The sequence below is a fragment of the Dermacentor albipictus genome, unplaced genomic scaffold (genome assembly GCF_038994185.2).
Source record: "Dermacentor albipictus isolate Rhodes 1998 colony unplaced genomic scaffold, USDA_Dalb.pri_finalv2 scaffold_20, whole genome shotgun sequence".
Taxonomy (NCBI): domain Eukaryota; kingdom Metazoa; phylum Arthropoda; class Arachnida; order Ixodida; family Ixodidae; genus Dermacentor; species Dermacentor albipictus.
The window spans coordinates 1,605,675-1,629,458 of record NW_027225574.1 but is presented as its reverse complement, the minus strand read 5'-3'; the positions used below and the strand labels follow the sequence as shown (position 1 = coordinate 1,629,458).

The following is a 23,784-nucleotide window of genomic DNA, read 5'->3' as shown; positions in this document are numbered from 1 at the left end:
AAAAATATTGCTACAATTATTTTATTATGATGAAGCGCAGAATTTATTAATTGCGAAAGTGCTAAGACTGCTGTTGATGTCGACCTGGAGGGAAAAAACCATGCTGCTGCGGACAAATTACATTGTTTTCAGTTAGAAAGTGTTTCAATCTCTTGGAAATAAGTTTTTCAAAAACAGTGTTTATCACACTCAGAACAGAAATTGGCCTATAATTCTCTGGTTGGTTCGAATCTCCGGACTTGTATACGGGAACGACTTTGGCTGTTTTTAATATATCTGGACATGAGCTGGAAGCTAATGCTAGATTGAATACTTTGCATATGCCACTGCAGAGAATGTCTATATTGTCTTAAAATCCTAGTGGATATACCATCATGACCAGCCGCTTTCTTTAGATGCAGTTGATTTATCGTTGATATGAGTTCATCATGAGTTATTTCTTCTGACTGAAAGTCGTTGTCAACTATTCTAGGTAGGGCTGGTACGGGATTACAAGATAAAATCTGGTTAGCCAGATTCGTTCCTACGTTAGCAAAATAATAGTTAAAATCATTAGCTACTTGTGTCGATGGTTTATCAGGTTGAATGCTCTGTGTTTTGCTTTTTCCTATAACTTCTTTTACGATTTCCCATATCCTTTTCGTATTACCACTCTCGTTCTTAATAAGGTTATTATAGTATTGCTTTTTCGATTTTCTAATCATACTAACTGAGATATTTCTAAAGTATTTAAAGCTCTCCCTGTAATATGAATTTGCTTTGTTGCGTTTCCATTTACGGTAAAAAGAGTTTCTGCTTTAATGTTTCCAGTATAGTGTTGTTTATCCAAGGACACACTGGTCGCTCGTAATTGTGGCGCACATATACCCTTGTAGATTACCTAACGGCATCGCAGATGCATTGAATAAAATTTTCACATTGAGTGTGGACATCACACAAATTAAATACTTTCTTAAAGTCTATGCATTGGAGCAAACATCGTACTTCTGCATAATTTATACTGGAGGATCTTCTATCGCGTGTATTACACAAGGAGGATATGTATTTACGAGGAAAAAAGAGAAACGTGGGGCTGTGATCTGCAATGGTAACATCGTAAACACCAGCTGATACATTAAATTCAAGATTGCACAAGATGTGATCAATAAGAGTTTCGGAGTGGTTTGTAATGCGTGTCGGAAAAGAAATGACATTTTTTAGATTGAGTGATTCAAGTAAGAACATGTAATCATAACAATTCCGTTTTAAAAGGTCAAGATTAAGATCTCCGCAAAACGAGTATAGTGTCATCTGTGGAAATAAGGGGTACCAATATTGTCTTCATGCTTGCAACAAAATGATACATGTTTGAAGAAGGAGGCCGGTACACGACTCCTACTTTGACACCGCATTTCAATTGAACAAATAGAATTTCAGCATGTGACTGACAGATGGGGCTTTCAGGGAGCGTAACATATCTAATGTCCCTTTTAATAAATAGTGCCACCCCTCCACCTCGGGTCGTCCCCAGTCGCGGTTGCGACACTCTAAGATATCCCGGTAGCTGGACTGTTTCACCCGTTTTTGGCCATGTTTCTGTTAGAGCTATAATGTCATAATTAAATGTATGCTGCGATAAGTATGCTGACAGGCTTTCAAGGTTTTTTCCTATACTGCGTAGGTTGCAGTGCAAAAGTGAAAAATTATCTTGCTTACGATGTAAGTCTTCAAGTTCGTCAAGGTTATAAGCCATCAAAACCAATTAATCTCGTTACCCAGGGCAGCTAATTCCAAGTGTTTTTACAATTTGAGCAAAATCTTCGGTGCTTGTGATATGGACTACGCGTGAGTTTTCAGATTTCCTCAGTAGAATTTTTCCGTCCGATACCCATGTGAATTTCCAGCCTTTTTCTCGTTTTGCTTTCAGTGCAAGACCCAAAAGAACTTTATTTGCATGACGCAAATGTTCATTTATGAAGATCGGGGTGACTTCGCAATCAAAACCCATGTGACTCGTGTTAATTCTTTGTTTGTGTTTTTGCCTTTTTCAGAATTGTGTGCCTAATATATCGAGAAGCAAGCTTGACAATGATGTTTGGTGTAGTTGTATTATTCTTTGTAGGAACGCGGTGTATCACATCAATGTCCGAGTCTTTAATTTCTACGTTCAAGCAGCTAGAGGTGGCTTGCATTGTGGTACAGAGGTTCTCTTCAGCCTTAATTGGAACACCTTTGATTTCCAGGTTGCTATTACGGCTGTGTTTGACAGGCGACTGTTTTCATTTCTTATTGCAATGCTGTCCGACTTGACTGCAGCGACTTCCAGCTTGGTTTCTTCAAAACTCTGATTAATAAAGTTCATTGCTGATTTCACTGATTCCATTTCGCCCTCAATCACTTTGATGAGATCACGTTTTAGTTCTTCGTGATTCTTTGCGATTTGTGCAGTCAAATCTGACATTGCCTTAGCCAGCTCCTTTATAGTAGTCATCTTGATAAGTTTCACCCAGAGAGCAGTCCAAGAGCTACAGTGCGCGCAAATAGAATGGAAATTCAATAGAACATCAGAGGTCTTCTTATAAACCTTGATGATGTGCAGGAACGCATCCAAAAACACAATCCCAAAGTGCTGTGTTTACAAGAAACACACTTAAAATCCAAACACACAAACTTTCTCCGACAGTATATAACTTTTCGCAAAGATCACGATGATGCTGTCGCATCATCGTGATCATCGACACCGCCCGATGATGCGACAGCATCATCGGGCGGTATCGCCATTGCTATCCATAAGAGCATTGCGTGTCAACTTTTACAGCTACAAACGCCTCTCGAAGCAGTGGTGGTTCGAGCTGTACTCCTAAACAAACTCATCACCATTAGCTCTGTTTACATAACCCCACATTACAAATTAACGAAACATGAATTCCAATCCTTTATTGATCAATTGCCAGAACCTCATGTTGTTCATGGCGATTTCAAGGCGCACAGCTCCCTGTGGGGCGACTCTCGTATAGATGCGCGAGCTCGTCTTGTTGAATAGTTCCTTTTCTCTTCTGGTGCGTGCCTTCTGAAGAAGAAACCCACATATTACTGTCTTGCATACAATACCTTTTCTTCAATTGATCTTAGCATAGTTTCTCCGTCCATACTGCCTGAACTAGAATGGGAAGTTACGAACAATCCTTACGGAAGCGACCACTTCCCCATACTATTAAGAACACTTAAAGAAAACAAATATCCACCACAGGCTCCCAGGTGGAAGATTGAAACAGCAGACTGGGAGAAATTCCGCACCTTAACTAGTATGTCATGGGATGACATGTCTTCGTTAGAATTTGATGCTGCTGTGGAGTATTTTACAGCGTTCATAATAGATGCCGCATCTAAATGCATACGTGAAGTAAGTGGCCTATCATGCAAACGGCATGTCCCGTGGTGGAACGATGAATGTAGAATCGCACGTAAGAATCGGAACAAAGCGTGGGGGTTGCTGCGCGCTTCGCCCACAGCAGAGAATCTTGTCAACTTTAAAAAAGTAAAGTTCCCAGGTCGGAGAACCTGCTGACAGGCCAGAAGAGAAAGTTGGCAGAAGTTTTTACCGAGTATTAATTCGTTTACAGATGAGGCGAAAGTCTGGAACAAGGTAAATAGAATTTGAGGGCGTCAAACATTCACTCCCTCTAGTAAATACACAGGGCGATATACTGGAAGATCAGGCAGACTCACTTGGGGAGCACTTTGAGAACGCATCAAGTTCAGACAATTATTCGCATTCCTTCCTGAAATATAAAGAAATACAAGAATGCAAGCCCCTTTTAAGAAAATGTAGACAGAATCAACCGTACAACTGTCCTTTTAGTGCTGCCGAGTTGAGAGCTGCCTTGAGCTCATACAAGAACTCTGCACCGGGATCTGCTAGAATCATGTATGAAATGCTCAAAAACTTACACAATGACACGCAAGTTAACTATTCACACTTTTCAACACCACCACCACCACCACCACCAACTAAACTTACGCAGTTATCAGCCGCTTCAATTATTCTTTTGGCCTCAATTAATAATCTAACCCATTTGTCATGGCTTCTGGCAACCACAGCGCAGGCGTGGAAGTCTGGTTTACATTTGCAATTTCTACATTGAATTGCCAGGTGGCCCTCCCTCCCATTGTTCACTGTGGTATTGTGTTGCCTCAGCCTGTCATTCAGGCACTGCTCTGTTTGGCCCACGTACTTTTTACCACAATCTAAAGGAATCTCATAAACAACTCCTGCCTGACAATCTACGTATTTGTTATCGTGTTTAGTAGCACAGGCCGGTGCCTTGCGGGAATAAGCGTTGGTCATTCTACAGAGCTTAGAGAGTTTGCACGGAGCAGAAAACACGACATTTACGTTAGCTCACTTTGCGATCTTTTTCAAATTATGCGACATGTGGTGTATGTAGGGTATGACAGCAACTTTTTCTTTTTCGCGGGATGACTCCTGGTCCGGTTGGCGGATTCGCGACTTCTTCAGGATTGTTTCCCCTACGGACACTAAAACAGGTTGCGGGTAGCCTGCCTCTTCCAGCTGGTCAATCTGCTTAAGAAAACTCGCCGCAGCTCTATGTGGACAGGACTTCTTACAAACATTCAGCCGGCACATGTTAGCAATGCTGCGTTTAAATAGCTTAGAGTGAGAGGAACTAAAAGGTAGCAGAGGTTTAGTAGCCTGAGGTTCATACTGCCAACAGACGTGGTTACTTGCTAAAAACAATCTATAATCTAAAAACCTGATGGAGGAATCTACCGAAAGTTCGTGGGTCACTTCAATGGGGGACAAAGTCTGCCTGAAGGTTGTCAATCTTTGACTAACGACCAAGTCGGCGTCATTGCAATTTTTATCTACCAAAATTAGGAAGTCATGAACAAATCTAAAAAATTTGAGTACGCTACTACCCTCGAGACTGCTAGAAATGGTTCTGCCAGCACGAGCAAAAAACAAGTCACTCAGGATCGGAGCTAAACACGACCCTATGCAGACACCGCTCTTTTGCAGGTACAAATGACTGTCCCATTCAATATAGGTGGAAGCCAGGTAATGTTCTAGCATAGCCAAGAATGTGTCTTCCGGAATACCAGCTTCGTTCTGGAAAGCCAGGGAGCCGAAACTATCAATGCCTTCCTGGACGCACTGAAGCAATTCTGCTTTTGGCATGCTATAGTATAGATCTTTCAGATCTACAGAAAAGGCCTCTAATTCTGTTTTTGTCTGTCTTGACAAGTACTCGACTACTTGTGCAGAGTCCTTTACTAGGTAAGGGCCGTCTACTGTTGGAAGCTTCAGCCTTTCTAACAGAAACGCAGCTAAACATTTCTGCCACGTATTGCGCTCCGACACAATTACCCTTAGAGGGCAGTTATCTTTATGGGTCTTGGCGCTGAAGAAGACCTCAAGAGTGCTCACTTTGCTATTTCTAATGTCCCTAGCTAATTTTGACAGGTTCATTTTTTCGCACAGCTTCTTCGCTTCACATTTCAACTTATTGAGCGATACGTTGTGGTGACAATGAAAAACAGAATTTTAGGCTCCCAACGCCTTCACCTTGTAGGTGTCTCGTGGAAAGATGGCAAAGCCGCCTTCTTTGTCCGATGAGAGTATGCGATGAGAGTCCGATGAGAGTATCCATCCTAACTCCATAACAAAATCACGGCGAACAGATGTCCTATACTGTCGCCTCAGAATAGGACACACATTTGGCACGCATAACTTTTTACTCACTGAAAATTATCCTCCAACCTGTGGTAGATGCGGGGAGAGGCTTACCGTCCTCCACGTCCTCCTGGAGAGTCGGGCAGCTGAATCTGAGAGACGGAAGCATTTTTCGCTAGCATACCAGCAGCACATCCCTCTACATCCCATAATGCTACTCGGCCCAGAACCTTTATTTGACACCAACGCTGTCCTAAGTTTTCTGAATGATGTTGTCTTGCATGTTGAAAGCCCTACATGTTCGTAGCGGGTCCCCTCCTCAGAGGATGCCGCTGTGATAGCTCTTTCGTATAGCACATGCCTCTAGGCCCTTGTGTTTCAAGGGCTCTGGCGAGGCAGCAGTGCTCCAAGTAATTTACCACCTTATATATTTTCTGTTTTGCATCATTCTTCTACGATGGATTTTAATGTTCATAGTATTCGTCAGTAGTCATCGCCATAATTTTATAGCACGTAGATTTTACGCACTTTACTGCGACTATTTTTAGGCCACTTTACAGCCAAGTCACATCTTCACAGAACTCGTCCCACCGCAAAATCACTAACACTGTTTTGGCGCTCTTTGGCCATATCTGGCCCTTGCGCCACAAAACCACTCACATTCATTCATTCACACGTTAAAGAACCCCCTTGGGTGAATAATAATCCGAAGTCTGCCACTACGGCGTGCCTCATAATCCGATTGTGGTTTTGTAACGTACAGCCCCATAATCAGATTAACGTTTGATACCTCTGACACAATGCGATGTGCTATCAGAAACACTGAACATCTTCAACCCACTCAAAGGTTACGAATTACGGCGCACAACAACGCCTGAAGCAAACGCCACCCCCGGTGTGTTCGGTGTGCTACGGAGACAAAAAGCACTGGTGCACGCAAGGTGACGTTTAACATCAACTCGTCACTATCGTGTTGGACTAAACGTTTAAGAAATTAAACGATCGCCGTTAATTATCGTCAATCAGAGCAACCAGCACAGAAAGCTTCGCTTACATTGATTCCCACAGTGTGTGGGATCCGCATAGCTTTTTTTTTTAAAATTGAACCTATTCATTTAGACATTAAAACGAAATTATGTTCATGGCTGTGCGGAGCCTAAGCAGAGCGGGCGCTTCTGGTACGTACACGGTGAAGAACCTTTCCCTCTAGATTTAACGACACTTATACGCCAAGAGCTCTGTAATATCTCGCCTATAAAATATGTTCGTGAAACACAAAACACTTTCACAGACAGTAGTACAAGTTTTGGTAGTAACATTTCAGGAATGCCGTAAACTTGAATGTTACAAATGATGGGGGTCAGCGGGAAAAAAGCGCAAAACGAACGACATGCTACAATTTCACCCCTACGCTACTCGTACACCCGCCGTGGTGAGTATGGCCTTGCTTCGAACGCTGGATCAAATCGGGGCCTCGGCGGCCACATTTCCGTGCGGACGAAATGCAAAAACGTCCCTTTATATACTGTGCATTGACTGTATCTTAATGAACCCTGAGTGTTCAAAATTAACCAGGAGTCACACACTAGGCCGTGGCTCTCAACAAGTTCATCGTTTTGGTACTTCAAAGCTGAGTATTTAGTTTTCTAGCTGCTCGTAGTGCTACAGCGTCTGCTTAGGACAGGGTAATTTTGATAAGGAAACAAGGCTTAGAAAAACTTAGAACGGGAGTGGTGGAATTGAAACTCTGGTATTAGAATGAATCCAGAATTGTTCCGCATTTAGAAACAACTGGAATGGAATAAGAATGGAGTGATATGGCAGCAGCCAGGCAGATGGAATGTGAATGAATGTGGAGCCTGATATTCCGGAATGGAGTTAGAATGGGTTGAGCAGATAATTCCGGGGCGATAAATTTTGTCTTTAGCCTAAGTACAAAGCCTCTAAAGTTTCCAATTAAACCGGACTAGCGTGAATCAATTTATTGCAGCTCTCAAATGTTACTCAATATTGGATCTTTCAGTATCTACATATGGGCGACTACCTCTGCCGCTCTAACTATGCGCAACCTGACAGTCTACCATTTCGAAGGACCAGAAAGCTTTCTGCGTCAAACTATTACTGACGTGATATTTCCGACTATTAATTTTTTGTGATAAATGAAGGTCCCAGAGCCCTAACCGTTAGAAAAAATAGTGACAATACCCGAAATGTCGTTAGTAATTTAATGTAATAGCCGTGTGCCGTCAGTTTAGGTTTCCTAAGCAGGTTATGTGTCGCAACGTCAATACCCAGTATGCGGTCACGCGAGAAGAGGACACTGCGACGTTTCGACACTTGCTCGCTTGGTCGCCCACGGCGCTGCTACTTTGGCCCTGATAAAGAGTAGCAGCACACGAGGCGACCGCGTAAGCTGGAGTAAAACGCCGCAATGTCCTAGTCACGCGTGACCGCATAGTGGGTCGTGATGTGACAACACAGTGTCCTCCTGGGAAACGAAACCAAAAGTGGAGGCGGCAAAACTATAATAAATTATTTACGGAGGGTTTAGAATTCTGGGCCATGTACATACCGCACAGAAATTAGTTGTAGAAAATAGCATGTCAGTAGCCCTTTAACGTGGTAAGGGTGAAAAGTTATACAATATAGTACGAGCATGCTGTGACACATGCATTGAGTAGAACAAGTCGTAGCATCCTGCACGAGGCCACGGTGCTTTTTTTTGGCACACTGTCTACTATCACGCAGGTGCAATAAGAGATCGTCAGAGAGGTGGGCAACAAAAAATAGTGCACTGTCATGTGCCAGTAAATGTGAAGCAACAAAATGTCGTTAAAATGACAGAATAAGAAATCATCAATGTGAGAGAACAATCTAGTTGGACGCTTGACGGGCACAACGGTGCAAGGTTATTTTGTACTTTGATTTGCTTCAATAAGAGGAGTTTTGGAAGAACAGAGATTTTATTAGATGGTGCAAAATTTTATTAGAAAGCAAACCATAGTTATATTGCAGCGTGTCATGTGATCGTGAAGTGACTAATGCGCGCGCAGCTAAATTGTAGCTAACTTCAGGGGTAACGAGCGTCTAGCAGCAGGCTAGTATATTAAAAATCACTGTACCGGTGCTGTCTAAAATTATCGTACCGAGGGCTGATAGTTTCGTGTGCGTTGTGTTCTCGCCGCTTTGTTTGCGTTGAAGCGAGAGGCAGCACGAAGGTCAGTTCGCTCACTGCACGCTTCTTCACCCCAGCATTTTCAAGGGGGTGTCCGCAATCATCGAGTGAGATATGTTCATGTTTGCCTATGCGCACGCGACACCATGCTTGTTAATCTAATTAGTAAGCGAATGTTCACAAGATTGCAGGGCCGATAAAAATGTTATCGTTACTTCGCATAGCTGTGTAATGATTTGTCATCCCAACCAAAGGTTTGCCGTGCGGGCGAAACTGCAACTTCTTTAATTTTAAAAAGGTGCTGAGGGACGTCATCGTTTTTATTCTTGAGGGAATTTTATCAAAAGCTGGGCAAATGCATTTTTGGAAACGTAGTTTATCTCCGGAATAAATATTTCACAGCATCGTAATGCGTTTTCTGTAGAAGGCGACGAAAATGACCAGGCTGATTCTCGCTGATGCACCTTTTCTTCTTTTTAAGTATAGGATGTGCTTACGTAAAGTGGCCTGACTTTGAATGACGTCTACACATCCTCAAAAGGTGGACAGAGGCCGGATGATCATGGACAAGCCCATTAGGAGAAATTAGCAGAAATACCGAACAATTTCCAGCAATTATAAAGTCACACAAGTTAAAGACAACTAGCGAGCCTCCACCTGGGTTTGGGCTGCATCGACAGTTTCTATCAACACGAAAGATATTTCAGCGCGTTTAGCGACAATGCTCATGATGATGAGGGCGAGACTTGCGCCGACATGGGCACGCGAGTGTTGTCACGCAAGCAACAAATTACAAACAGAAGAATCCTTTCGATGCATTATTCGGGCCAAGTGAAAGTTAAATGAATAGATAGATAGATAGATAGATAGATAGATAGATAGATAGATAGATAGATAGATAGATAGATAGATAGATAGATAGATAGATAGATAGATAGATAGATAGATAGATAGATAGATAGATAGATAGATAGATAGATAGATAGATAGATAGATAGATAGATAGATAGATAGATAGATAGATAAAATAGTGGTGTTTGTATATGCAAACTTTTTAAACAGACATGAATATTTGATAATATTGGCAACGCCCTGTCGAGAGTACGTTTTCACAGTTCTAAAGCATCGTGAAACATGGAAGTTTGCGAGGAGTAACGCTGGTCAAAAAAAAAAGGCTCACAGCTTAGGGCAGCGTGTTTGTGTCGTCTTGATACGCTATAACCGATGGCAGCAGTTCGCACGTCGTGGACAGAATTCACGCGCGTGCTGCTACAGCCAGTGCATTGCTCGGCCTAACAGCCGATGACTAGTTTTCTACTTTTTTGCTGACATATGTATTCATACATATGCTAGAGGGAACTGCACTGCAAGCATCTACGGAAGCTTTAAACAGGGCGGTTCAGCAAGCATAGGGATGATGTTTAGTACATGAATTTGCGTATGGTTCGTTTTTCTCGCTTAATACGACTTCTTGACTTTTGATACTGGTCATGGTCAAGAAATTACTGCTTTATAAATAAGGGAAAAAATTCGGCACATATACTAAAGACTGCTTACATGTGAAAGCGCCATGTTCGCTTTGGTGAAATGTTTTCGACTGAGTAAGTGACGCTTTCGTGAAATGTTTTCGATTCAGCAAGTGGCGCACGGGAAACACGCGCAAATTTTATACACGCATGGCATGGCCCCTCCTCCTGCTCCCCAGCGGCTACGTCTTCACCTGAACTAGACCACACCTTTAGGTAGTCAGATGGCTGCGACGTAACGTGTGCAATAACGCACGCACTAGGCACACCTTTACTCAGCCATGACTGTAGAGCCATCGTGGTGTCGGAGAAGCCTGCTCCTCTCGCGCCCGGGAGGCCTGGGTTCGGTTCTCACCCAGATCGAAACGTACCAAATTTTTTTTGAAAGGCATTAATTGACTTTGTTTACAGGAACCTCCCTGAGAAATTTGACGTCAACGTGAGCATACTTAAAGGAGTACTTGCACAAAAATTCGAAGTCGAGTTAATGTGCGAGATCAATTTATGTGTGCAAACACACATCGTCTACAAAATATAAACAGCGAATATAGCTTAGAACATATTTAAAATCAATTTGAAAGTACGAGTACGTGCGCGCAGCAAACCGCAAGACATGGCACCTCGCGGCATCGACATCAAGAAAGGAATGTAAACAACCGACAAAACGTTACATCACGACTTTTCGCTGCCGTCGGGCCGTGCCCTCTGAGCAGTTTCTCGCCGCTCCCATAGCTTCGGTGTTTTCTTTTTTTGCCGCTTACCACAGTACAAGAAATCGGCTAAATTTGTTTGCGGCAACTCACTGAAGGTGTGCTCCAAACTATGAGCTGTGTCATGCCGCCTTTCTTGCTTCCTGCATACCTATAGCAGTGTTTCGGTAATGGTGTCCGCCATGTGCAGGGGGCCGGCCAGCGCAGGCCACATGAAAAATTTGTTCTGAAGCGCCGGCAGCGTGGACGCCCAGCAGCGTCCTCCCTTAGGGATGCCCCGCAGAATCTCGGAGAAGGCTCACAAGATGCTCACGGTTACTTGACAAAGACATCGGGGAAAGTCACTACTCCAACCTCCACCCCCCTCAACACTGGCCAGGTAACCCCCGCCTTTGGTTTCGCACGCCTTTGCAAAAAGTCATACGCTTTGTGATGGCCTAAGAATTACAGCTACAAGCGCATCCTACAAATTCGCACTGCGCGGGCTCTGAACTAGAAGAGAAACTTAGGCGAGTCGGCGGTGATTGATGATTCTAAAATATCTGCTAGTCTACATTGCGGCTGTATTGTAAAGGCGGAACGGCACCATGCTAAACAATATGGAGAGGAGACATATTCCGCGTGTATTACTGCACAATATTCTTTAATATCGGTCTTCGTTCGTGCATCTGGATATGAGTGACAGGACAGTACTTTGACATCTATCTTCAAGTACTGTATTTCATGCCCAAGTGTGTACCTGAACCGGTGGCCAGTAAATGTGGCGTAATATTGCGAGCAGCTTCGCTGATAACACGCTAACGCACGACGACACAGAAACAGCATAATTTTTGTGTCGTGCCTTTTGCCTCAAGGTACAAAACTAACTTATCCACGTATGCGTATCAATATTGAAGCACATCTCGATTTGCAGCTTCTGCGGCAGCCCATGAGTGCAAATAGAAAAGACGCAAGGGAAATAATTGGGGGAACCTTCACGAAACCGATATCTCAAAAACTCAAAATCAAAAGCTGTCCACGACCGCATCTCTCGTTGACGCTGCGCGGGGTTGACAAAGCTTTAGCTGGGACTTCTGTAAATAAATGTAACTTCAGAAATCATTTTCTTCGGCAACCACAGCACCAAACGTGGTGAGGTTTGTTGCACTTAAAAGAAATATTTAATGTATAGTTACTCTTGGTTGCAAATTTATGAGTTGGGTGGTCAATATTTTTGTAAAAATTGGGAAAAATCGCCTATGTTCAGGAAACGAAAGTATCTGTAACTTACCAATCGTGAAGGATATCACAATTTTGTCAATAGTGCATTAAAGTACTTCTAAAGAGGACAAATTGAGATCTTATATTTGAATAAAAAATACCACTAATTTGTGAGCAGAACAATTGCGAAAGCCTTAGCATAAATGTAACAAATTCACGTAAGTTGTGAATCGACATATCACATTTGTCCACTTTGAATGCTCTCGTGGATGCAGTTTGCAAAACTGCGGTATCTATTCTAGAAACAGAGCTGCGAAGTAGTGAGTTTCGTGCGCCTATGTTTTTAAAGATTACGCATTTTTGAGAACTCCTTTTTAAACATTCGCAAATAATTAGGAATTCTGCTCTAGAACTCCCAAGAATTTAACCTCCTCTTTTAAAAAACAAATTTCATTAAAATCTCCCAACTGATTATCTCAGAAACGCGTTTATGGGTTTTACATGTATTTGAATAGCCGACATCGGAGTTAGGCCGGAGCTAAAGCTGCCGCGAAGTGCTTCCGGTGATTATCCTAGCCTGTACCTTACGGAGCATTACAAAACGATAAAAAATGTGGTGGCCACATTTTGGGAAGCGTCTCAAAAGCCAGGCATCAATCATCGCAGGGTTTGTCTCGTCGCGACTAAACGTTGTTAGGATGACAAGTAATTTCCACCCGACGAGCGACTACTCTTTATAAAGAACACTGATAGCGCCCGCCGGTCAAGCTTTGTCGTGAAGTGCATTGCGCTGGGATAGCTTCTAGTTCTTTTATTTTTGTTTGGTTTACGTCCTCCCTACGTTACTGCGGGAATATTGAAGTGGATTGATGGGATGGATGGATGTTATGAGCGTCCCCTTTGGAGCGGGGCTGTGTGTTGCGCTACGAAGCTCTTTCTATTATACTACCTAATGCGCCATCTAGGTTAAAAAGTAAAAAAAAATAAAATAAAACAATATGAACTTCCGCAAGCAAATTTTCTGTTCCCTAATTGCCAACTTTGCTTTTGTACGTTTGCATTTTTTGTCGTTTCCCTCCTTTTCTTCCACCAATATTCATATCGCCTCTTATTAATCTCTATTGCGGACATGTTTACTTTTCCACTGCTCTCGTTGAGCCCAAGCGCTTCAAGGAGGCCAGCGGTGCCTAAATCTACCGCTGGGCCGACGTCTTCACATTCTAATAAAACATGCTCCATAGTGTCCCTAGCTTTACCGCAGTAAGCACACGCTTCTAAAGCGAGATATAAGATCTCGCTTTATAGGTGCCTGTTTTAAGGCTTCCCGGTCTCGCTTTGAAAAACAATGAGCTTCCCTTTGAGTTATGATAAACTGTTTCGTTCCTAATTTCGTGTTTTACTTTTAAGTAGTTACTCATGGCAGGGTTCCATTGCCGCCACCCATGAGATTATTTTGCGCCTTGGTGACTTTCCTCTTGACGTCCTTTGTTGCTGTGTTGCCCACCATACAGGCCGCATACTTGCTGGTAAGATTCCTAGTTCTTTTCCTCCACTGTGAATCATTGTTTTTCCTGTACAGATACCTCAACACTCTCCCAGCCCATTTACATTTTTCCAAATTCCTCAGTTGGTCTTCATAACCAATTTTACTGCGATCTTCCCTCACTGGAAAATTAGTCGAGCGCATATCACCCTCCACAGCTTCATTTGTAGTTTTACAGTGTGCGCCCAACGCGACGCGTCCCACTGACCTTTGGTTCCCTTCGAGTCCTGATTGTACCCCTAATTTAAACAATCGCATTTCCAAAAGTAACTCCTGGGACCATTCCCTTCCTCATCAATGACCATTTCTTTCAACCTATCAAAAATTCCGTCTGTCATCAAACAGTAATCAATGGTGGATTGCCAGTTTCCCAATTTCCACGTGATCAGACCTTCAGACTTCACGATAACCAGGTTATGTTGCTCACAAAGGTCTAGCATTGACTTCCCGTTGTCGGTATAGCCACTAAATCCTGTATGTGGGCATTCATGTCACCTAATAGGATAATTTCAGCATCATTCTCGAAACTCTTAATATCAGCCCTTAGGCATTCCACTAACCCTTTATTCTTCTCTGTGCAACTATTTCGGGACGACAAATACGTAACGCCAGGACAAGCTTTTCCCTATTCATTGTACCTGATAAGAAAAGATGCTCTTGACATTTTGATAACTGAGGTGAAACAGCGCGAAAAAGACGAGGACACAAGGAAACAAATACCACAGACAAGCGCTGACTGCCAACTGGAAGTTTATTTGAAAATCACCGGACATTTATAGCTTCATCAGCATAGGCATGCGCACATCATTCACAAAAACATCTGCAAATCATCATTTTAATCTTTCTTCCAAAAATGTTATTACTTTTCCCGACAAGGCAACAGAGGGAGTGCTCACACATTTATCGCCTTCCTTTCTTATATGAAAGGCCTCTATTATCTACCTTTCCTTCTTGCTCTTTCATTTCCCTATAAATTTAGTTTTTTCAAATATGGGGGTGCATTGACACTTGTTACAGTGTCGAGCTAAATGACTCCCATAGCCATTCTTTAGGTTAGTGCTGTGCTGACGAGCTCTTTCATTGAAGCACTGTCCCGTTTGACCTATATAAGATTTCCCACAGCTTAGCGGTATTTGATAGACGACATTGCGCCTGCACTCAGTGAAACGTGTTTTATGATTAGTGGTGCACAAGTGCCTTTCGCGCTTGTTCATGCGATTGCATATCGAGGACAACTTGCACGGGGCACTGAAAACCAAATCAACATTATGTCTATTGGAAACTTTCTTCAGATTGTGAGACAGCTTGTGTAGGTATGGCACCACGTGCGCTAGTCTTTTGTCTTTGGTTTTTTCTTGGGAAGCATCGCAACTTCTTTTCTCTTTCTGCAAAATGGCTTCGCATACTGAAGTGATCACAGAACTGGGAAAAGCTGCGTTCTGTAGTCGCGATATCTGATTTAAAAAACTATGATCGCACTCATGCTCACAGGACTTACTAAGTGCTGCCTTAATGCATGTTGTCGCTATGCCTCTCTTAAATTGATTAACCACCTGGGGTTCTTTAACGTGCACCTAAATCTAAGTACACGGGTGTTTTCGCATTTCGCCCCCATCAAAATGCAGCCGCCGTGGCCGGGATTCGATCCCGCGACCTCGTGCTCAGCAGCCTAACACCATAGCCATTGAGCAACCACGGCGGGTCAATTTAAAATTGTCATATTTGCCGCACGGGAATGCGTGAGTCTACCGACGCACTCTATTGAAAGAACCATCCCAACAATATTTAAATCTGATTTCATTCCCACTGCCAACGAGAGCTTCGAGACTGGTATGTTATTAATAAATTTAAAGCGGTAACTTGTGCAATCAATGAAAGTGCTGGCAAACGTTCCTTTTTAGCCGTCCTGTGTGCTAACTCATGATGGCTTTCGTCGCCCTTTAATATATTACACATATTGTCATGCTTCATATGTCATATTGTCTGCTGGCAGCGATGCGGCAGCAGGCACTGCTTCACCTATTTTCTTTGAATGTGCAGTTATCTTATCCAGCTTCCTATCAACCTTCGCGCGTGGAAATCAAGCACTCGGTTCCGTGGACGACAGCATCCTGCAAGCCAAACAGGTGTCGTTAGCTTCGTTGAGCGCCGCTCATAACAAGCACGACCATCACCGAGGCTTCACTGGTGGCAGCGATGGCGCAGCAGGCACTGCCTCACGTATTTTATCTGAATCTGCAGTTATCTTGGCCAGCTTCCTATCAAAATTCGTACGTGGAAATCAAGCACTCGATTCCGTGGGCGACAGCTTCCTGCAAGCCAAACAGGTGTCGTCAGCTTCGTTGAGCACCGTTCATAACAAGCAGGACCATCACCGAGGTTTCACTAGTGGCAGCGACGGCGCACAGCGAGCACTGCCTTACGTATTTTCTCGGAATGTCCAGGATAGTTTTGTTAAAATCTTGCTTAATTATTGCTTGCGACCTGTTCGCTGTCGCTGCTGCCACAGTTTCTTTTTTTCCTTTGTGCTCTTGTGTGGGAAGCTGGTTAGCGCTTTGTTGCGAACCCAAAATGCCGAAAAATTCAGAGCTTACCACGATGATTGAAGCAATTCAGGCTAAACTAGAAACAAAATGCAATTGATTCGCTGACGACATTCTCGGTAAATTTCTGTTAAAGTTGCAGTTCACTGGGCTTGATGCTGTTGTACTAAAAAGCAGGTTGAAAACCTGCAAGCAAGTATCGGTGTCTTAAATAACATCGTTGAATAAATGCGGCATGAAAAACTCAAGCTTACAGCTGAAACAAAAATCTCATGTCGGAGAACAAAGCACTGTCTGAAAGGGTGGCGGAGCTGGAACAATACCCTAGAAGGAACAATGTTGAGGTCAGGGACGTCCACAGCAGCAAAGGGGAGGATTGCATCGCAGTCATGGAAACCATTGGTCCTAAAATTGGGCGCCCGGTAACGGCTTCTGGCGTGGATGTCGCTCATCGGGCCCCTACAAAAGTACAAGACAAGAAAGACATCGTGGCTACATTCTGTTCCGGCACGAAGAAAGATGAATTTGTCAGCAATACACGTAAAGCTAAGCTTCACCTATGTGAAATCGGTGTGAAAGCTTTTGTTCACAGTGCGGTTATGTGAATGAGCACTTAACGCCACGAAATAAAGCGCTCTTTTCAAAGGCGCTGGCTTTGAAAGAACGACACAAATGCCAATTTCTCTGGATCAGCAACTGCCAAATCAAGGCTACAAAAGCCGAGAAAGTCAGTGTACCGCATTGCTGATAATTCAGATCGAGGGGTCATTAACTAATCGGCATTAAGTTTGTGCCTCCTTTATTTTCTTTCTTCCATCATGTTGTCATATTACACAACAAGGGAGTTAAATGACTTCCTTCAGAATAGTAATAGCCCTCTTATTCATTTCAATCCGCGCAGCCTCCGCAAACATCACGATGACTTCCAGAATCTGCTTTCAACACTTTCTTTTATGTTTTCGGTCATTGCAGTCTCCGAGACCTGGCTTAGCGAAAATTATAATAACTTGTACTGTTTGCCGTCTTATAAATCAGTGTACAGACAGGCAGTCCAGTAACTACGGCGCTATAGCTGTCTATATCTTGTCTGGAATCCCATACAAACAAAGAGTCGACCTCACGTTAGATATGCAAAACTTTTAATCAGTTTGGTTGGAATTCGATCTTAACTTTCTTGACACTGATAATAGAAACTTCATCTTTGGTTGCGTTTGCCGTTAACCTTCCTCTTCAAGTCCAGACTTCTGTATTTCTCTCGAAAAATAATGGGAAAGTTATCCGCGGAGAGAAAAAATGTCGTAATTATGGGTGATACGAACATAGATTTAATGGAGTCATCCCCGAGCTCTGTCAGTTATTTGTCTTGTTTCCAGAGTTTTGGTAGCGAATGTCTTATTAATATCCCTACTCGTTCAGCTCTTGGGTGTTCTAACACTAATCCATTAGGCATTGTCTAATCTTTTGAATCCACCTGATGCAGAAATACTTGAAAGTGACATAACTGACCATTTTCCCCTTTTTCTGCGCACTACATCTACCCATTGTTTCTATTCCAACTCTTACACCATACTTGTTTTTGATAATCAATTGTTCTCACAAGCTGTATCTCTCACTGACTGGTGTTTCATTCTTGACACCAATGATCCGCCGGTAGCCTTCTCGCGATTTATAAGAAAGTTGTTATCGCACTATCATACCTACTCTCAGGTAGGTAAATGCAAAAAGAAAGTTGCTTCACCTCAAAATCTCTGGGTCACCGATATTTTGCTAAAGGCCATGCGCACACGAGAAAACCTTTATAAAGAAACTAAAAGACAACCATTCAATGTAAACCTACGTGCGCGGTATAATAAATTCTGCAACACGCTTTCTTCACCGCTTACAAAAGCTAAATCCAAATATTATCATGAAAAAATACTGAGATGTGGTTCTAATGTAAAGAGGAAATGGCAAATAGCGAACTCATTTTTGAATGGGGAACAAGAAGCTGATAGCATTGTAGCGGCAGCAGCATCGGCGTCGCACGAGAGGTGACGTAGACGCTGGCGTCTACACGAGGCTCGAGCGGCTGGCACGCTCCGGCACGTGCTAGCGTTCCGAAGGAGAATAATTAAAAAGAATGCTACGCTAAGAGATCGAGTGTCGGTTTTACCTCTCCTGCGACAGCCCGAGACTTTACCAGTCTACGTGGTCGCTCGTCGCCATAGTTTGGTGACTCCGGACGTGATATTGCCATACGCTCGTGTGGTAGACCAGCCCACATGGACGAGACCGACGCTACGAGAGCTCAAGGCCAGAACCCTTCCGAGGAACGCAGTGAGCCCTCCTGTTCCGCCATCACTGTCCGCCTCCCACAGTACTGGGACTAGCATCCTTCGGCGCGGTTTCTTCAGGCCAAAGCGCAATTTCAAGTCGCTGGTATCCGCTCTCAAGCCTCAAAGTTCCATTACGCCGTCGCAGCGCTCTCGCCCGCCGCCATTGACGAGGTAGCAGAGTCGTTGAACTCCCCATTGTCTGCCGCCGCCTATGACGATATCAAGGCAGCACTGCTACAGCACACAGCAGCTTCACAGCGTTCTCGCATCCAGCAGCTTCTGTCCGCTGAAGGACTCGGCGACCGAGACCCTAGGCAACTTCTTCGCGGAATGAGCCAGCGGCTCGGAAACAATGCGAGATCCATCGACGACACGCTATTGCGCGAATTGTTTTTGCAATGACTCCCGGCTAACGTGCAGATGGTCCTGGCGACAGCCTCTACTATGGACCTTACCGGGCTTGCCGCTTTGGCCGACAAAGTCATGGAAGTAGCCACCCTAACCCTCGCAGCCACGTCACAGTCTCCGGGTGACAATACAACCGCTCTGCAAGCTCTGCCCTGCTCTTCCGCAGTGCAATCTGCGCTCGAATCCTTCTGTGAGCGCCTGGAATGCATCAACTGTGGAGCGGAACATCGCCGCACATCTCGTCGCCCACGCAGCCGTAGTTCCATCAGATCAAGACGCACGGGCATCCGCAATGAAACCTCAAGTATAACGCCTGGCGTTTGCTACTATAACCGCCGTTTTGGAAACGACGCTCGTCACTGTCGGCGTCCCTGCGCTTGGCAGGGAAACAGGCTGGCCGACCTCTAACGGCGACAAGTGGTCCGGCCCAGCACACAAGTCACCTTTTCTACGTGACGGAAAGAGTTACCGGACAACGATTCTTAGTCGACACAGGTGCTGACGTCAGCATTCTCCCCGCTCAGCACTCCGACCGAAAAGCGACACCTGTGTCGTTTTCGCAAGCCGTCAACGGCACCAGGATTCCAGTTTTCTCTTCACGCTCCGTCATGCTAAACCTTGGCCTTCGACGAGCGTTCCGCTGGATTTTCTTGGTTGCAGATGTCCGTCATGCAGTCATTGGAGCAGACTTCTTGCATAACTACGGACTCCTTGTGGACATCCAACGACGCCGTCTCATCGACTCCGTGACCCAGCTATCCATCCCCGGCGTCCCGGCATCAGGCACATCGCCCACACCGCCTATTTCTGCCATGTTAGGCAAACCATTCGCCGCGCTCCTACGCGAGTTTCCCACTTTGACGCACCTGCCGGACTGGACACAACCGGTGCAACATGACGTGTGCCATCATATCGTCACCTCTGGCCCACCGGTCTATTTCCGACCCCGGCCTTTGTCCCTGGAGAAACTCAAGATTGCTCGCACGGAGTTCGAACGCATGCTGCAACTTGGCATCGTCCGCCCTTCCTCCAGTAACTGGGCATCACCACTTCACATGGTGCCTAAGAAGACGGGAGACTGGCGCCCGTGCGACGATTACCGGGCACTAAACAACGTCACAGTTCCTGATTGCTATCCTCTTCCGAACATTCAGGACTTCACGGTAGCGTTGCACGGTGCGACGATCTTTTCTAAGATCGATCTCGTTCGTGCCTACCATCAACTACCGCTCGCTGAAGAAGACATTCCCAAGACGGCCATCACCACACCCTTCGGTCTTTTCGAATTTCTCCGCATGCCTTTCGGTTTACGGAACGCGGGCCAATCCTTTCAGCGTTTCAACGATTCCGTCACCCGAGGTTTGTCTTTCGTTTTTGCATACATTGACGACCTTCTCGTCGCAAGCTCTTCGGCAGAAGAACATCTTCACCACCTGCGGTTATTGTTTTCACGCCTTGCCAGTAAAGGAATTGTCATCAACACCGCCAAGAGTGAATTCGGTCAAACCGAACTCGAGTTCCTCGGTCATATCGCCGACACTAACGGCATTCAACCTCTGCCGTCCGAGATTCGCGTCATGGAAAACCTACCCCGACCAACCACACTCACCAAGCTTCGCTAATTTTTCGGATTCGTCAATTTCTATCGCCGATTCATTCCCGAGTGCGCAGGACTTATGGCTCCGCTAGACGCTCTCCTTGTAAACAAACGCAAACAAGTGCTTCAGTGGACCGAGAAGCCACCGACGCTTTCACAAGAGTCAAGTCTGCCCTCGCCGACGCCACGCTCCTTAGACACCCAAAGCCAGATGCACCCACTGCCATCATGACCGACACTTCAAACACCGCCGTTGGTGCCGTTCTGCAACAATTCATCGATAATGCGTGGCATCAACTCACTTTTTTCTCCAAGAAACTGAACCCTGCGCAGTCCTGCTACAGCGTGCTCGGGCGTGAATTACTCGCTGTTTACCTGGCTATCAAGCATTTTCGCCATTTCCTCGAAGGCCGTGCACCCCCGGACTGACCCACCCGGGGGAAATCAGTAGTTGCCTTTTCCTTTCTCTTTCTCCCTCAAATCTGCGTCTTTCTCTCACTTTTAATCTTTCCGGTCCTCTCTTTATTTTCGTATTACTTCCGGCTGCGTAGGCGGCGAGGGTTAACCTTGTGCACTATATCCAGTCTTGGGCATATTTATTTGGTTATAGCGGGGTTGTCCCGCTGGCGTGCGCAGAACTGGATATTTCCGTCTTGTGTCGTCCCCTGGTTGGGCTCCATGGTGGGCGGCGGCCATCCCTGCCAAAAAAACCATACTTCTAATGGCCACTTCTTTTCCCCGACTACCTGATCGCCCTCAGAAACGAGGGTGCACCGAAGATATTTTCCAATTTCTTGACACAAACCACCAAACTTCCCCGGATTCCATGTAATTCATTCAAACAATCCTGAAAAGACCGCGAGAATGATTTCTTCTTTCCTCGTGTCTCAATATCTAACTGTAACTCTTGGTACAGGCTATACAGCAACGAAAATGGCTAGCGGCGATCTCCTTCCAGAACTCCGCAATCCAAAACAGCTTTAAAATCTTCCTAAAGTTCAGTCATTTGGGGAAATCCCAGTAACAGTAAAACCCGCACCAAACTATGAACACCAGCCGTGGTGTCGTTTCTGACGACGATTTGATGGAGCTCACAGAAGCCGAACTGTTGGAAGGCTGGAGTGAGCAAAACTTGATCAATGTTGAAAGAATCATGCTAAGGCGCGATGGCAAGGAGATAAAAACCAAGCATCTTGTATTGACTTCCTCCTCAAGCATTCTGCCTGAGACACTCGAGGCCGGCTATGTAATGCTACGGGTCAGGCCGTATGTTCCAAATCCTCTCCGCTGCTTGAAATGCCAGCGTTTCGGCCACAGTTCCCAGAACTACCGAGGCCGGCAGACATGCGCAAAATGTAGTTCCCGTGACCATGCCTCTGAAACGTGCGAAAATGCTCCACACTGCATGAACTGTGATGGCGAGCATGCCGCATACTCGCGGTCATGCCTGTCTTGGAAGAAAGAAAAAGAAATAGTCACAATCAAAGTAAAAGAAAACATATCATTCAAAGAGGCACGCAGGCGGGTTGCATACCTTCCTAAGGCCAGCTTTGCCGAAGTGTCGCGTCAGGGGGCAGCGTCACAACGGCCTCCGGCGTCTGTCCGACCCACAAGCCGTGAGTCGGCAGTTACGCCATCTGCCCCCGAGGCGGTTGCAGCTAGCGCTGCTCCGTCAACCGAGGAGAAGGGACCATAGAGGCTGCCTCAACCTCCCAGGTCCCTTGCAGCGCTGACAACGGCCGGCGCAGCCAAATCCCACAGGGAGCCCCATTGACCTTCGGGCTGGTGGGCGCAGGGGTCTTGCCCTCCAAGGTGGGACCCTCTCGGGAAGCTTTTCGCTCGCAAGAGCACCTGTCCGGCGCCTCACAAGAAGCAATGGACACTACACCTATCCTCAAGGCGCAGCAGGCCCCTAAGGAGCGGCGAGGTTCCCTCGAACGCTTCAAAAAGAGCAAAACCCCGGTTACAGGGCCTCGAAAGGGCTCTGTAATCTAAGGCATACCTTCCGTTTCCGTAGACACAGCACCAATTTAAATTAAAATATCGATACACAAATCATTTAATGGAATGTCAGAGGTCTACTTAGGAACCTTGATGTGCAAGAACTCATCCATAAACACAATCGAAAAGTGCTGTGTTTACAGGAAACACACTTGAAATCAAAATACACAAACTTCCTTCGACAGTAGGCTACTTTTCACAAAGATCGCGATGATGCTGTCACATCATCTGGCGGTGTTGCAATTATAATTAAAAAAAGCCTAGCCTGTCAACATGTACAGCTACGAACGGCCCTTGAGGCAGTGGCTGTTCGAGTTATTCTGCTAAACAAACTTATCACTATTTGCTCGTTTTATATTCCCCCACATTACAAACTAAGCAAACATGAATTTCAGACCTTTATAGATGAATTGCCAGAACCCTATGTTGTTATTGGCGACTTCAATGCACATAACTCCCTGTGGGGCGACCCTCGTATAGATGCGCGAGGACGTCTTGTCGAACAGTTCCTTTTTTCTTCTGGTGCGTGTCTGTTGAATAAGAAGCCACACACATATTACTCTCTTGCAAACAGAACCTATTCTTCCATAGATCCTAGCATAGTCTCCCCGTCTGTACTGCCTGAACTTGAATGGGAAGTTACCGACAACCCTTACGGCAGCGACCACTTCCCTATACTGCTAAGATCACCTAATGAAAACGAATATCCACCACACGCTCCTAGGGGGAAGATTGAAACAGCTGATTGGGAGAAATTTTGATCTCTTACTAGTATCTCATGGGCTGACCTGTCGTCGTTAGGAATTGATGCTGCAGTCGAGTTCTTTTCAGCCTTCATAATAGATGTCGCATCTAAATGCATATCAGAAGTAAAAGGCTTGGCCTGCAAACGGCGTGTCCCGTGGTGGAACGACGATTGTAGTATCGCTCGTGAAAAACAGAACAGGACGTGGGGGCTGCTACGCGCTTCTCCCACTGCGGAGAATCTTAGTAACTTTAAAAAAGTAAAATCCCAAGGTAGGCGAACACGCCGACAGGCCAGACGAGAGAGTTGGCAGAAGTTTCTATCGCGTATCAACTCGTTCACTGATG

General features: G+C 45.0%; 1 protein-coding gene and 1 long non-coding RNA gene across 3 annotated transcripts in view; one reads left to right on the top strand and one right to left on the bottom strand.

The window, feature by feature from the left end:
• Nucleotides 1-23,784, top strand: part of LOC139052226 (uncharacterized) — a 723,436-nt gene that overhangs the window by 547,702 nt on the left and 151,950 nt on the right. For both annotated transcript variants that reach the window (XR_011509795.1, XM_070529323.1), the window contains exon 10: nt 11,276-11,464. Coding sequence is in view for 1 of the 2 variants with exons in the window: in XM_070529323.1 (XP_070385424.1) it covers nt 11,276-11,464 (189 nt within the window). In the remaining variant the exon portion in view is untranslated. The remainder of the gene's footprint in view (nt 1-11,275; nt 11,465-23,784) is intronic.
• The window catches only part of LOC139052230 (uncharacterized), a 153,905-nt gene continuing 144,625 nt past the window's right edge, over nt 14,505-23,784 (bottom strand). Inside the window, exon 9 of the long non-coding RNA XR_011509797.1 lies at nt 14,505-16,830. This is a non-coding gene — a long non-coding RNA (uncharacterized lncRNA). The remainder of the gene's footprint in view (nt 16,831-23,784) is intronic.